We start from the raw sequence: 16,287 nt of genomic DNA on the forward strand, positions 1-16,287 counted from the left end.
CTAATTTTTGCAATTTCAGTGATCTAAAAGTGATCAGAGACCTTCATAGGGATGCAATAAAAGAGACTACACATTATCATGTGCAAAACAAACCCATTTACTCAATATAAAAGTAATAACTCTGAAATACACAATTTCCAAACTCCCACCAAATAGCCCCCAGTTATAACACATAACTGTTATTAAACAGAGAAAAATGTGGCAAAAAAACATAATTTCAAGGCACCTAAAATAATATTACACACAATTATTCAGAATTAGATCCTGAAGTTTCCCCAGAAAAAAACACATTTGCAGAGCAAAGAGTAAAACCTAAAATACCAACCTTTTTATAAAGTGTGATGTGTTCGAGAACAATGAGCCTGAGAAGGCAGCACAGGTATATCTGCCCTCTTGAAGCTCTGCAGACCAACTGTGGTATCAGGTTTCACACAGCAGCTAGAGCCAGGAGACTACCTGGAGAGGGGATTTCCTGAAAATCTGGTGAGGAGGGAGAAATGAAAGTAAAAGAGAAGCGCCTGTCAGGCACATTAATCCCATCCAAGGGTTTCCAAGTCCTTTTTGAAACCATCAAAACTCCCCCCTGTGATCTGCTCCTAAGGTAGACTATTACTCAAATTACTAGTTCTTATGGTAAAGAAGCCTTGTCTCCTCTGGAGATTTCAGCTTTTTCTCCATACAGAGGGAATACCCCCCCTGTCTTTGCTTTGAGGATTGGGGGTAGTTACACGAAACCGCTTTTGCCCATACAGTACTTTTTGGATGGGCCATTTATGTTCTTGCATAAGAACCCCTCCCGCCCTCTCACTTGCAGGTCTCTGCTCAAGACTAAATTTACTTATTTTACTCTTTCCTCATAACCAGATCCTCCAAGACCCTTATCAGTTTTGTGGCTTTTTTTCTATCTCCAGGGCATTTTCTAGTAATGGGTGTCCAGAACTGAACATCATATTACACGTGAAAGTGCACAGGCACTTTAAACCCTTAACGACCGTGGGCGGTAAAATTTACGTCCTAGCGGTCATAGTGGTAATCTTCTGGCAGCAGCTGGGGGAGATCAGCGCACATGAAAGCTAATGTATACAGCTGAGATGTGTGCCTGTGAGGCATGAGCGGAATCGTTGTCCGCCCTTGCTTTATAACCCCTTAAATGGCACTGTCAAGAAGCGATCTCGTTGAAACTTACAGGCCGATACTGGAAGTCACGTGACGTGATCACATGACTTCCAGTTGTTGTCATGGTAGCACAGGGTCATGTCATAACTCCTGTGCTCACATGACTAAGGATTGTAAACAAACAGCCGAGTACTGCAGGTTACTAGACATGACCATTTCTCCCGGTCTGAGCGGTGCTGCTCTGATCGGGAGAAATGAATGAGCGATCAGACTGCTGATTGTTATAGTCCCCTAGGGGAGCTAGTAAAATAAAAAAAAAATGAAGTTTTGAAAAATTGCCCCATTTGAAAATTAAAGGCTTAAAAAAAAAAAAAAAAATATACACACACATTGGGCGTTTCTGAATGCAGCGATACCAAATCTATCAAAATATAAAATCAATCTGATCAGTAAACGGCGTAGCGGCAAAAACATTCCAAATGCCAAAAGTACACTTTTTGGTCTCTACAAATTTTGCGCAAAGTGTGATAACAGGCGATCAAAGCATAGCATCTGCACAAAAATGGTACCATTAGAAACGACAGCTCGAGACGCAAAAAATAAGCAGTCACTGAGCCATAGGCCACAAAAAAAAATTTCGGACAAACTTCTGATTTTTTTTTTTTTTTTTACCCCTTATATAAAAGTAAACTTTCTCATGTTTGATGTCTACGAACTCTCAACGACCTGAGGCATCGCAATTTTACCATATAGTGAACACTGAATAAAATATCTCAAAACCAATAGTGCAATCACACTTTCTTCGGTGCTCCATTGGGAGACCCAGACGATTGGGTGTATAGCACTGCCTCCGGAGGCCACACAAAGCAATTACACTAAAAAGTGTAAGGCCCCTCCCCTTCTGGCTATACACCCCCAGTGGGATCACTGGCTCACCAGTTTTCTGCTTTGTGCGAAGGAGGTCAGACATCCACGCATAGCTCCACTGTTTAGTCAGCAGTAGCTGCTGACTATATCGGATGGAAGAAAAGAGGGCCCATATGGGGCCCCCAGCATGCTCCCTTCTTACCCCACTTGTGGTTTGTAAGGTTGAGGTACCCATTGCAGGTACGGAGGCTGGAGCCCACATGCTGTTTTCCTTCCCCATCCCCCTGGGGGGCTCTGAGGAAGTGGGATCTTACCGGCCACCAAGCCCTGAGGCCGGGCTCCATCCACAGACCCATAGAACCTGCTGGATGTGGAGCGGGAGTGCCGTTCAGGGACAAGGCCCTGCAACTTTCAGGTACTCTGTGTCCCCGTATGGCAGGCCACGCACACCCCAGGCTTGCTGGGTGTGCTAGTGCGCCGGGGACTGTAGCGCTGTGCGCTGGGCTTATAGTCCCCGCAGATTACTGGGGGACTTTATGTGTGTGGATCGCCGCGCCGACCGCCCCTGGAGCGGCGGCGCAGCTGCGACTTGTAGTGCGCCGGGGACGCGCCGACCGCGCTTTTACGGCGGCGGCGCTTCTAACTTTAGTCCCCGGTTTTTTCTGCGGCCTAGCTCCGCTTCGTTAACGCCCCCCACCCTGTCAATCAGGGTAGGGGAGAGACGTTGTTCAATCGGCAGCGCCGAGGGCTGGAGCACGATTTACATGCTCCAGCCCTCTCACTGAGCACAGTAGGACACAGGCTTCGCGCTTTTTCTCTGTGCACGCCCTAGGCCCGCCCCCAGGCTTGCAGCTCCCCAGGACGCCGGCAGCCATTATACACATGCAGTCTGGCTGGAGAACGGACGCAGGCTCTGAGGGACCCAGGCTAGGGGTTTCTGGCGACCACACACCCGCGCTAAGCGGGCGGTAAGCAGCACATACGTGCGGCCCCACTAGTGCCACAGTGTTATATTTGTGTACTGCACTGTAAGGTCGCTTCTTGGCTGTACACCCTATATTGCTTTGAGGAGACAACAGCATGTCATCCGCAAAACGCAAGGGTGCCAAGGCACGGGCTGTATACACTGCTTGTACAGCATGTGGGGCTAATCTACCAGCAGGCTCCAACGACTCTCATTGTGTGCAATGTTCAGTCCCAGTGGCACTTCGTCAGCCAGAGCCTATTGTGGTGGTAGCCCAGGCAGAGACGCCTGTGAACCTACCCCGGTGACGGGGACAGAATTTGCAGTCTTTGCTGATAAAATGTCTGTGACTATGACAAAAATCCTGGACACCTTGCAGTCCAGGCCAGTTGCTCAGACCATGGACACCGCTGTGTCTATGTTCCCCGGCCCCCCTCAGCTGGAATTAATCCGTAATTCAAGGGGGTCCCAGGCATCACAGGCTGAGGGCTCTGACTCCGATGACAGTCCCAGTCCGCCTAAGCGAGCTCGCTGGGAGAGACCCTCCACGTCATCACGCGGATCAGGGTCTCAGCGAGAAGGGTCTCTATATGATGGCTCAGAGGTGGGTGATCAGGAGTCTTGTCCGGACGCCGCACTCAATTTGGATACGCCAGATGGTGACGCCATGGTAAATGACCTTATAGCGGCCATCAATAGGCTGTTGGATATTTCTCCCCCAGCCCCTTCTGCAGAGGAGGCAGCTGCACAGCAGGAGAAATTCCATTTCCTGTATCCCAAGCGTAAATTGAGTACTTTTCTGGACCACTCTGACTTCAGAGAATCCATCCAGAAACACAATACTTATCCGGACAAGCGTTTTTCTAAACGCCTTAAGGATACACGTTATCCTTTTCCCCCTGACGTGGTCAAACGCTGGACCCAGTGTCCAAAAGTGGACCCTCCAATATCCAGGCTTGCAGCTAGATCCATAGTTGCAGTGGAGGATGGGGCTTCACTTAAAGATGCCAATGACAGACAGATGGACCTTTGGTTGAAATCTGTCTATGAAGCTATCGGCGCGTCGTTTGCTCCAGCATTCGCGGCCGTGTGGGCGCTCCAAGCTATTTCAGCTGGTCTGGCACAGGTGGACTCTCTCATACGTCCAGCAGTGCCGCAAGTGGCGTCCCTAACTACGCAAATGTCTGCGTTTGCGACCTACGCTATCAATGCGGTACTGGACTCTACGAGCCGTACCTCAATGGCATCCGCCAACTCTGTAGTTTTGCGCAGAGCCTTGTGGTTAAAGGAATGGAAAGCAGATTCTGCTTCTAAAAAATGTTTAACCAGCTTGCCATTATCTGGAGACAGACTGTTTGGTGAGCAATTGGCGGAAATCATTAAACAGTCCAAAGGTAAGGACTCCTCCTTACCCCAGCCCAGATCAAGCAAACCTCCACAGAGGAAGTGGCAGTCAAAGTTTCGGTCCTTTCGAGGCTCGGGCAAGCCCCAATTCTCCTCGTCCAAAGGGACTCAGAAAGAGCAAAGGAGCTCTGATTCCTGGCGGGCTCACTCACGCCCCAAGAAAGCAACCGGAGGTACCGCTTCCAAGGCGGCTGCCTCATGACTTTCGGCCGCCTCCCTCCGCATCCTCGGTCGGTGGCAGGCTCTCCCGCTTTTGCGACATTTGGCTGCCACAGGTCAAAGACCGGTGGGTAACAGACATTTTGTCTCACGGGTACAGGATAGAGTTCAGTTCTCGTCCTCCGCCTCGGTTCTTCAGAACTTCCCCACATCCCGACCGAGCAGATGCCCTTCTGCAGGCGGTGAATTCTCTAAGAGCAGAAGGAGTGGTGGTCCCTGTTCCTCTTCAGGAACGAGGTCAAGGTTTTTACTCCAATCTCTTTGTGGTGCCAAAAAAGGACGGCTCATTCCGTCCTGTTCTGGACCTAAAACTGCTCAACAAGCATGTGAACGCCAGGCGGTTCCGGATGGAATCCCTCCGCTCAGTCATTGCCTCAATGTCTCAAGGAGATTTCCTAGCATCAATAGACATCAAGGATGCTTATCTCCACGTGCCGATTGCTACAGAGCACCAACGCTTTCTCCGCTTCGTGATAGGAGACGACCATCTTCAGTTCGTAGCTCTGCCATTTGGTCTGGCGACAGCCCCACGGGTGTTCACCAAGATCATGGCGGCAGTGGTAGCAGTCTTGCACTCTCAGGGACACTCTGTGATCCCTTACTTGGACGATCTACTGGTCAAGGCACCCTCTCAAGAGGCATGCCAACTCAGCTTGACTGTTGCACTGGAGACTCTCCAGACGTTCGGGTGGATCATCAACTTCTCAAAGTCAAATCTGTCACCGACCCAATCACTAACGTATCTTGGCATGGAGTTTCATACTCTCTCAGCGATAGTGAAGCTTCCGCTGAACAAGCAGCGGTCTCTACAGACTGGGGTGCAGGCTCTCCTTCAAAGTCAGTCGCACTCCTTAAGACGCCTCATGCACTTCCTCGGGAAGATGGTGGCGGCAATGGAGGCGGTTCCGTTTGCGCAGTTTCATCTGCGCCCACTTCAATGGGACATTCTCCGCCAATGGGACGGGAAGTCAAAATCCCTGGACAGGAAAGTCTCCCTTTCCCAGACGGCCAAGGACTCTCTGCAGTGGTGGCTTCTTCCCACCTCATTATCACAGGGAAGATCCTTCCTACCACCGTCCTGGGCGGTGGTCACGACAGACGCGAGTCTGTCAGGGTGGGGAGCAGTTTTTCTCCACCACAGGGCTCAGGGTACGTGGACTCAGCAGGAGTCCACCCTTCAGATCAATGTTCTGGAAATCAGAGCAGTGTATCTTGCCCTACTAGCCTTCCAGCAGTGGCTGGAAGGGAGGCAGATCCGAATTCAGTCGGACAACTCCACAGCGGTGGCATACATCAACCACCAAGGGGGGACACGCAGTCGGCAAGCCTTCCAGGAAGTCCGGCGGATTCTGATGTGGGTGGAAGCCACTGCCTCCACCATATCCGCAGTTCACATCCCCGGCGTAGAAAACTGGGAAGCAGACTTCCTCAGTCGCCAGGGCATGGACGCAGGGGAATGGTCCCTTCACCCAGACGTGTTTCAGGAAATCTGTCGCCGATGGGGAAGGCCGGACGTCGACCTCATGGCGTCCCGGCACAACAACAAGGTCCCAACCTTCATGGCACGGTCTCGCGATCAAAGAGCGCTGGCGGCAGACGCCCTAGTGCAAGATTGGTCGCAGTTCCGGCTCCCTTATGTGTTTCCACCTCTGGCACTCTTGCCCAGAGTGCTACGCAAGATCAGATCCGATTGCAGCCGCGTCATACTCGTCGCCCCAGACTGGCCGAGGAGGGCGTGGTATCCGGATCTGTGGCAGCTCACGGTCGGCCAACCGTGGGCACTACCAGACCGACCAGACTTACTGTCCCAAGGGCCGTTTTTCCATCGGAATTCTGCGGCCCTGAACCTGACTGTGTGGCCATTGAGTCCTGGATCCTAGCGTCTTCAGGATTATCCCAAGGGGTCGTTGCCACCATGAGACAGGCTAGGAAGCCCACGTCCGCTAAGATCTACCACAGAACGTGGAGGATATTCTTATCCTGGTGCTCTGCTCAGGGAGTGTCTCCCTGGCCATTTGCATTGCCTACCTTTCTTTCTTTCCTGCAATCTGGGTTAGAAAAAGGTTTGTCGCTCGGCTCCCTTAAAGGTCAGGTCTCGGCGCTATCCGTCTTTTTTCAGAGGCGTTTGGCACGCCTTCCTAAGGTGCGCACGTTCCTACAGGGGGTTTGCCATATCGTACCCCCGTACAAGCGGCCGTTAGATCCATGGGATCTGAACAGGGTACTAGTTGCCCTCCAGAAGCCGCCCTTCGAGCCTCTGAGGGAGGTTTCACTTTCTAGACTATCACAGAAAGTGGCTTTTCTGGTAGCGATCACATCTCTTCGGAGAGTGTCTGAGCTGGCAGCGCTATCATCCAAGGCTCCCTTCCTGGTCTTCCACCAGGACAAGGTAGTGCTGCGCCCCATTCAGGAGTTTCTCCCGAAGGTGGTATCCTCTTTTCATCTTAATCAGGATATCTCTTTGCCTTCGTTTTGTCCTCATGCAGTTCATCGGTATGAGAAGGATTTACATTTGTTAGATCTGGTGAGAGCACTCAGAATCTACATTTCCCGCACGGCGCCCTTGCGCCGTTCGGATGCACTCTTTGTCCTTGTCGCTGGTAAGCGCAAAGGGTCGCAGGCTTCTAAGGCCACCCTGGCTCGATGGATCAAAGAACCAATTCTCGAAGCCTACCGTTCTGCTGGGCTTCCGGTTCCATCAGGGCTGAAGGCCCATTCTACCAGAGCCGTGGGTGCGTCCTGGGCATTGCGACACCAGGCTACGGCTCAACAGGTGTGCCAGGCAGCTACCTGGTCGAGTCTGCACACTTTCACCAAACATTATCAGGTGCATACCTATGCTTCGGCGGACGCCAGCCTAGGTAGAAGAGTCCTGCAGGCGGCAGTTGCCTCCCTATAGGGGAGGGCTGTCTTGCAGATCTAACATGAGGTATTCTTTACCCACCCAGGGACAGCTTTTGGACGTCCCAATCGTCTGGGTCTCCCAATGGAGCGCCGAAGAAGAAGGGAATTTTGTTACTTACCGTAAATTCCTTTTCTTCTAGCTCCTATTGGGAGACCCAGCACCCGCCCTGTTGTCCTTCGGGATTTTTGGTTGTTTTTCGGGTACACATGTTGTTCATGTTGAACGGTTTTCAGTTCTCCGACGTTACTTCGGAGTGAATTTGTTTAAACCAGTTATTGGCTTTCCTCCTTCTTGCTTTTGCACTAAAACTGGTGAGCCAGTGATCCCACTGGGGGTGTATAGCCAGAAGGGGAGGGGCCTTACACTTTTTAGTGTAATTGCTTTGTGTGGCCTCCGGAGGCAGTGCTATACACCCAATCGTCTGGGTCTCCCAATAGGAGCTAGAAGAAAAGGAATTTACGGTAAGTAACAAAATTCCCTTCTTTGTTTGCAATTTTTCCGCATTTGGAATTTTTTTGCCGTTTTCCAGTACACCATATGATAAAACTCATGGTTTCATTTAAAAGTACAACTCGTTCCAAAAAAAAAAAAACAAGCCCCTTACATCACCATATTGACTGAAAAATAAAAAAGTTACGTCTCTCTCTCGGAAGAATGGCGGGAAAAAAAAAACGGAAGCGCAAAATCGGCCAGTCGAGGAGGGATTAAGTGGTATTATTCTGTCCGTCCCACGAATCCATTTTTTGTTTTCTTTTTATTCATACCCATATCCTTCCTGTATTGGAAGCCAAGATTGGCATTGTATTATGTTTAGTCTGTGATTCAGAAGTTGACCCAGTTCCTCCGCTAAAAGTGACTCTCCTAATTTTCTCTCCCTACAACGTACGATACCTGAGGAGCAGAATATTTAAAAAAATGGAGTGTTTTTGTAAGTACAACAGCTAATCAATGGTAAACCTTATTGAATATTAACCTTTATTGAAAATCCAGCACAAAAAATGTGTACAAAATTTGAAGCTACAGATAAAAATGCCTAGTGTAAACACCTAAAATGCACTCAAAGAAAGTGAAACAAAATGGGTAAGTAAAATACATGCATACCAACAAAAACAGTGTTTGTGGAGCCAAAACTCTTATCAATGTACATACCATCTGAAGCTATTCAGTATACAATGTAACCACAAGATGGTGCTCAAGTAACATGAGAAGGAAGTCGCTGCATAAGGTATAGAAAGCAAGCAAGTAGTATAGAGAATGTGGCCAAGGCAGAAGAAAAGTACAAGGGTAAGTTTGAGTAATGAGAAACATCATAGCAGCAGGTCTGAAGCAAGTGGCTTGCCCATAGCAAAGTGCCTAGATGTATAGACTCGCTCAATGCGCATTTCGCTATGGCTTCTTGGGGGGCTGTAGCTATGATGAGCTTCTAATTTCTCTTACACTTGTTCTTTTTCTGCCTTGGCCACATTCTCGATTACCTGTTTGCTCCCTATACCTTATGCAGTGACTTCCTTCTCATGTTACTTGAGCATCACCTTGTGGTTACATTGTATACTGCATGCCTTCAGATGGTACATTGATATTCAGAGTTTGGCTCCATTAAAAATTGTTTTTGATGACATGTAGGACTTTGGCATGAGAAAAAAATTGCTGAATGTTGCGACTGGCAGCATATCTCGTAAAGATCAGACTGCACTCGGATGTCATCCAAGTGCAGTCCGATATATGCTACGACAGGCAATGGCGAAGATGGAGAAATTAAGCTCTGCACCTGTCATCCAATTGCATGTGAGAGAATCTGAGCACCGTTAATAACACTCAGCTCAAGCTTTGCAGCGAGCATGAGCCAAGTGTTATCAACAGATCGCAGCCGATTCTCTCAAATGGGATGCTATGTGCCAGTGTGACCTCTGCCTAAGGGCATGCTCACACGAGCGTTGAAATCGTACGAGTGCAATGCGACAAAATCTCGCATTGCACTCTGATCAACTACTCTCCCTCATTGACTAGCATTGGTCAGATTTTCTCGTATACAGATTCTGGATGAGAGAAAAGTCGCAACATGCTGCGATGTTCTGCAAACGCTGTATCCCTCGCACCCATTCAAGTAAATGGGTGCGAGAGAAACATCTGACTGCACTCGGATGTTGTTCCAGCGCAGTGCGATATACGCACAGGCTGACAATGGAGGAGATGGGGAGATTAACCCCTCCCTCTCCTCTGAAGCGCCCGCCCTCAGCTTCACAGCTGTGACCTGATTGCAGGATCGGGTCACAATCGCATGACACTCGGCTCACGCTCGCAGCATAGCCTGAGCCGGGGGTCATTAGCATATCACATCCGATGCTCTCTCATCCGAAGCCATATGCTCGTGTGACTCCAGCCTTACTGACATATTTCAGCCCTCATCTTCAGCAACCAGTGGGGGAAGGGTCAGTATACAGAAGTTGAATCTCATTACAAACAGTTCTAGTAGCTTTCCTCTCTAATTCAAATGCGCTTTATTGGCAGGACCACATACACATTAGCATTGCTGAAGCAAATGTAGTGCTGACAACTCTGATGTCCCACCTCTGCGCCCCACACTGACTGCTGGAGAAGAAAGTTATTAATTACTCTCTGGTCTGCTGTGCTCTGACACATGTAGACACAGATGCAGGACAGTTCATTTATTTACAGCGGAAGCGCGACACCATGTGGACACGTGGTTGTGTATGAAGGACACAGCCGCATGGTGCCGCGCTTCCAATCTAAACAAATGAACTGTACGGCATCTGTGCTGGATTCAGTGTACATCAAAACGAGGCAAATGTGAAACCGACCACACACACACACACACACACACACACACACACACACATACACACACACACACATACACACACACACACATACATACATACATACATACATACATACATACATACATACATATATACATACACACACACACATATCTGGGTGTGATTGTGTGCGTGGTGGTGGGGGGTGGGTAGGGGTGCTCTTCTTTCCCGATGTCTTGCTGCCTGCTCATGATTGGTTTGGTCAGCGTTAAAAAAAAAAAAAAAAAGTTCCTTTTTGTTGTACCCATTATATCGTGTATCCAGTTCAACAGAGGAAATTTGTTAAAAGATCTTCTTTAAGAACTCCTTTAGTAATTCTGTCTTTTGTTGATTCTCAACAAACTCTATTACCATTATTTAAGGACCCCCACCCCGTGCAGAACTTTGGTTTTCTGTATTTGTAGGATTTCTTGATATTTTCCTTGGCTGCCTACCATTCATTTTCTACTTCTGCTGATTTGATTTCTTTCGTACAGGTTCTGTTCAGCTTTTTTGTAGTTTTTATGTGCTAGAACTGACCGCTCGGACTTATATATTCTACATGCCCTTTTTATCACTATTGGTCTTTTCTAACTGTAGGTATAAGACTTGTGGGGTCAATTGTTGTGGTTTAATACTTCTTTGTTTTTGGAATGAATTTCTAGTCTGATGAACCCATATAGACTTCCAGCGCTCTATATATCATTGCTATCACGATCACTGTGTGACAGTAGCTGCTTCCAATGTCCTGACGTGCAGCCTTCATCCTGGGGAAATTGGCCTTTTTAAAATTAGTTGGTTTTGCCCTCTGTTATTGTTTTTTTTTATTTAATTTTTCTCAAAAAAAAAAAAATAAATGTGGTCATGGTACCAACCGTGATGTTTCCAACAAGCTCTACATTGTTAGAAATGACGAGGTCCATCAGACAATCATCACCTCGTCAGGTTTTTCCCAAACTGGCTCATAAAAACATCCTGTAATAATCTCTCCCTTTGCAGCTGAAAAACCAGAGCTGTGGTCAATATCTGGGTAGTGAAAATCTCCAAAAATCTCTCCTGCACCACCCTGTGCAGCCCGCACCATCTGCTTATGCAGTCATCCCTTTAACTCAGTGATGTAGGGGGGTATCTATAGATTACACCAAAAATTACCTTTACCCTCCCTATATAATTCCACCCACAAGGTATCACCTTCTTTATTTTTGGACATACTGTAACTATCTAATGGTATGAGAAAAGATTAAATATTAAGGCGATGTAACTGATCAGAAAACAAACACATTGACCTGACAAATGGGAAGTATTCCGACTGCAATTTCTTTTTGTAGGGAAAAAAAATGTTTGTTCATGTCCAGATTTTTTTTTTTTTTTTTTTTTTTTTTTAACAGACTGGTCAAAACCGCACCATAAATCTACAGAATAGGCTGTAGATCTGTGGTGCGGATTGCTCATTACTAGTGATGGGTGGACCCGGACTGTCCGAATCTGCGTAGTTTCAAACATGCCAGGCCCGGAGTTCTCAGGGAATTCTGGGTATTTGATGCGGATCCGGCAACGCTGGAAATAAAGGGCAAATAAGAATGAAGCAAGTGCGTTATACTTGCCAAGTCACTGGTGTGACTGTAAGTGCTCCTGCAACTGCTCATTCCCTTCTGGGGCCGCTTATTATCCTTCATGAATATGCAACGCTTTCTCCGCCCACCGGCGTCTGTGATTGGTTGCAGTCAAACGCGCACACCCCCCTCCTAATAGTGGCAGCATGTCTGATGCTTCTAATCAGACGCTGTATGCGTCTATCGTACAGTAAAAATAAATAAAAATTGGCGTAGGGTCCCCTCATATTATGATACCTACCACAGATAAAGCATACTGCTACAGGCTGCAGCCCCCAGCTGTGCGCTTATCTTGGCTGTGTATTACAAGAAGAGGAACCGCATGTGGCTTTTTTTTTTTTTTTTAATTATAATTGTTGTTTAAATTTTAAAAAACTGTGCTTGGTTCCCACACTCCAGCCATGATAAAGTCTGACAGCTGGGGGCTGGTATTCTCAGGCTGGGGAGATCCGTGGTTATTGGGGTGCCCCTCCCCAAGCCTAAAAATGGCAGTCTGGAATTGCCACATCCATTAGAAGTAAAGAGCACTTTACCAGGCTCTTTTCAATTGCTTTGGTGCGGTAGCAATTGGGGTAATAGGGAGTTAATGTCAGCTCACAGTGCCACTAAGCCCTAGATTAGTGATGGGGAGGGTCTATGAGACCCCCCCCCCATTACTAATCTGTAAGCGAAGGTAAATGAACACACACCAAAAAAATCCTTTTTGAAATAAAATAGAAAAAAAAGCCCTCTTTCACCCCTTTACTAATCACAAAAACACCCCTGCAAGTCCAACGTAATTCACACAAGGTCCCACGGTGATTCCAGCTCTGCTACATCTGAGTCACAGCAAGCGCCATAGAACATTACTGCTCGCTGTGAGCTTCAGGCAGAGATTGAGTGAGCCACGCGATCAGCGGTGAAATCACTCGGGTGATTTATGGTCACAGCTGCAGGTTCTCACGGCACCTGTAGCCGTCTGCTTTATCTGTGCTGGGCATCATAATATGGGGGGGACCCTACAACATTATTTTTTTTTTTTTTTTTTCTTTCTAATTTTTACACTACTTTTACATACACAGATGGCAATAGTGATTGGTTGCAGTCAGACACGCTGTCACACAGGGTGGGGGCGCTGTCAGACTGCAACCAATCACAGATGCTGGGACTGCCAGTGGGCGGGGAAACTGCATATGTATGAGGGTAATGAGCGGCCCCGGAAGTAGCGTTACAGCCGCCTGGAGACTGGTAAGTATAATGCCTTTGCTGAAATCCCCCTATCCCTTTTACCACCATTTTAAAGCGCTGGATTTGTGTCCCAATAGACTTATATGGGGATTGGTGTCCAGTCAGATATCCAGAAGTAATTCTTGGCGGCCCCAAACTTGTTGTTTTTTTGGGTTTTTTTTTCTTGCTTTTGGGTGGGTCCGGGTGGATTTTTGGATAAGTATTTTAGTATCACATGCCCCAGATCAGGCACTGGCATTACAGGGCTCTGAGGCTGCGTTCACACATTCAGGTTTTTAAAGCCAGAAGTGGATTTTGAAGACGTTTTCAGGAGTTTTTTTGTTCTGATCCACTACTGGCTGTGCATCATAACAAAAATCTAAGGATACGTGCCCACAATCGGGACCCACTGCGTCCTGGATGCAGTGGGTCCTGACCTGCGGGGCTGCAAGTCTCCTCCGCAGGAGACCGCATCTACTCGTGCTCACGATCAGGGGTTGGGGTGCTGCAGTCTCTCGCTTGTATTCTCCATAGGGAGAATGCTTGCGACTCTGCAGCAAAAAATTGACATGATTGTGGCTTGGACAGCCGCTCCGCAGGTCAGTTTTCGCTGCGGGCTGCGCACGCACAGTGGGCACCGGATTTCTAGAAATCCATCCACTGTGCTTGTACTGTACAATGCAGAGTTTTGGACGCAGCGAAAACAAACACTGTTCGTGTGCACGTACCCTTACAGTGAACAATTACGTCTTCTTCAGCTGTAGGTCTACAAATTTACCAGTAGACGGCAGCAGTGCATACATGAATACATTTTATTTTGCTAGATAGTTACATAGGTTGAAAAAAAGACTTGGATCCATAAAGTTCAACCTTTCATCACCATTGTACAATCTTTGTCACTAAATTATCTTCTTCCTTACAGGCTCCTATTTTGTCTGTTGCATTTAATATGTATTTCGTACTGATATTGCTATGAAACTGTCGGCTCTTGTCATAGATGACACTTTCTGGTCCCTTATCCTAATATGCTATAATATACCAGGACGACCCCGGCTACTTCTACCTAGTACCCGCAGATGATTGGTGTGTGTCAGCATTCACATGTTATATATGTGGAGTAACTCTCTGTCCTATTCTTTCAGGGTTCTGTGGACATTACTGGATTCTGAAGATCATCTTTATTTCTGTTATAAGAAATTACTTTTTTTTTATGTAAACTTTTTAAATGCAAAATTGTTTGAGTTTTGTTTGTTTTTTTTGTTTTTTAGTTTAAAATAAATTCCTTTTGGCAGGCAGGTGTTGAATGTTCTGTTCATTTCTGACAAATATTGCAGCTGTGGTATAGGACGTTACCATTATGGTTTTGGATACTTTCTGTAGTGCGTAACACAAGCTTAAAGGGAACCTGTCACCAGTTTTTTTGCCCTGTCACCAGTGGGCTCTTATATACAGCATTCTAACATGCCGTATATAAGAGCCCAGGCCGCTGTGTAGAACATAAAAAAAAAAACAACTTAAACCAGTCGCTGCGGTGGATGTGGGTCAGATGGGCTTCTGTTTTTACGGTGCCAGCGCCTCCTTTCAGCCATCTTTTGTCCGCCATCTTCTGAAGCCACGGTGTATGACGCACCCGATGTCATACAGTCAGGTCCTGCGCAGGGTAGTTCAAAGTATTGTAGTGCGCATGCGCGGGACCGGCGAGTGAGTATGACATAGGATGCATCATGTGCACAGGCTTCAGAAGGAGGATGAAGATGGTGGAAAGGGGAGGCACCGGAGGAAAAGGACGCCCATTTGAGCCACATCCACCGCAGCGACCAGTTTAGGTGAGTATTATAAAGTGTTTTTTATGTTCTCACAGTGGCCCGGGATCTTAGAGTGTGTATATAACATGATTATATATATATATATATATATATATATATATATATATATATATATATATATATATATATATATATATATATATATATATATATATATATATATATATATATATAATGAGCCCACTGATGGTGGCCGCAGCTTATAGAGCAAAAAAAACTGGGGACAGGTTCCCTTTAAGGCCATGCACACTGTGGTGGGTTTTTTTTGTTTTGGTGTAGTTTTGTCACAAATCTGCATGTGTATCCTTATGCCTGCAGTCAATGAGAATTCAGAAGTGCTGTGCACTTATTTTTTCCTGTGCAGATTTGGTGCAGAAAAAAATCAGCAGCATGTCAATTCTTGATGTGTTTTTGCAGCCCTTTCACCCATTGACTTCACTATATATATAAAAAAACATGCAAAAACGTGACAAACGCACTGTTTCTGCATGTAGTACTCAGCATGTGCACATACCCGAGACATGCAAGACCTGTGTGCACGTCTCATATAATACAGGTTCTCATTAGGGTAACAGATGTTGTCTTCAGCAGGGGCTGACCCTAAAGGATTCGTGTGTGTACAATTGTAGGAAATATACCAATGAATTGTACTTCCTAGGGGTCCAGGAACGATAAAAAAAAAGTTTTATTTAAAATAGTTAAAAATCCAATGCGTTTCGGCCTTTTGAAAAGGACTTCTTCAGTTTAAAAATATTATGATTAATAAGAGGCCAGTACATTCACAATCAACCACACTGGGTGCTGCACAGAAATGAATGCTTGATATAGTCAGAATAGAATTGAAGAAACTGGACCCCTTGAAAGCACATATGGGTATGACCTCAGCACAGGTCCTTCTAGTCAGTAAAACTATTCTAAAATAGAATTGGAATAAATGACAAAGGGACTGGAATCACTATGAATACCCACCCCAGCTATCAGCTGATCGGCAGCTGCTGTCTTTCAAAAAGCTGCTCATTTTACAAACTTTACTTGCTTGTGTTTCAAAACCTGTACATCCGAGCTGACAACTAGAGGTCTGTATAGAATCAGCCTGATAGTGCCAGTATAGCACTGGCTTTAAGTTATATAGGAAAATCTTGGTGATTTGGTGTGCTTTAGGTTTATTATACAATACCTGACTATACTTTTTCATTATCTAATTAGTCCCCAAATGCATTTTCTTTTTACTGCACTTCCTGTGACACTTTGTTTGAGAAGAGTCTCAAATGTAACATCACAACAGGCTGGGGGTGCACTTATTACAGTGCAGCGTCTGGCTCCCCTCCTGGGTCATCAAAGAGCAGTG

General features: G+C 46.6%; 1 protein-coding gene across 2 annotated transcripts in view; it reads left to right on the top strand.

The window, feature by feature from the left end:
• The window catches only part of FIGLA (folliculogenesis specific bHLH transcription factor), a 54,496-nt gene extending 40,098 nt beyond the window's left edge, over nt 1-14,398 (top strand). The window contains exon 6 of one of the 2 annotated variants that reach the window (XM_075342905.1): nt 14,256-14,398. Coding sequence is in view for 1 of the 2 variants with exons in the window: in XM_075342904.1 (XP_075199019.1) it covers nt 14,256-14,282 (27 nt within the window). In the remaining variant the exon portion in view is untranslated. The remainder of the gene's footprint in view (nt 1-14,255) is intronic. The other variant, XM_075342904.1, reaches the window with a different exon arrangement.
• Nucleotides 14,399-16,287: the final 1,889 nt, after the last annotated feature.

The sequence above is a fragment of the Anomaloglossus baeobatrachus genome, chromosome 4 (genome assembly GCF_048569485.1).
Source record: "Anomaloglossus baeobatrachus isolate aAnoBae1 chromosome 4, aAnoBae1.hap1, whole genome shotgun sequence".
NCBI lineage: Eukaryota > Metazoa > Chordata > Amphibia > Anura > Aromobatidae > Anomaloglossus > Anomaloglossus baeobatrachus.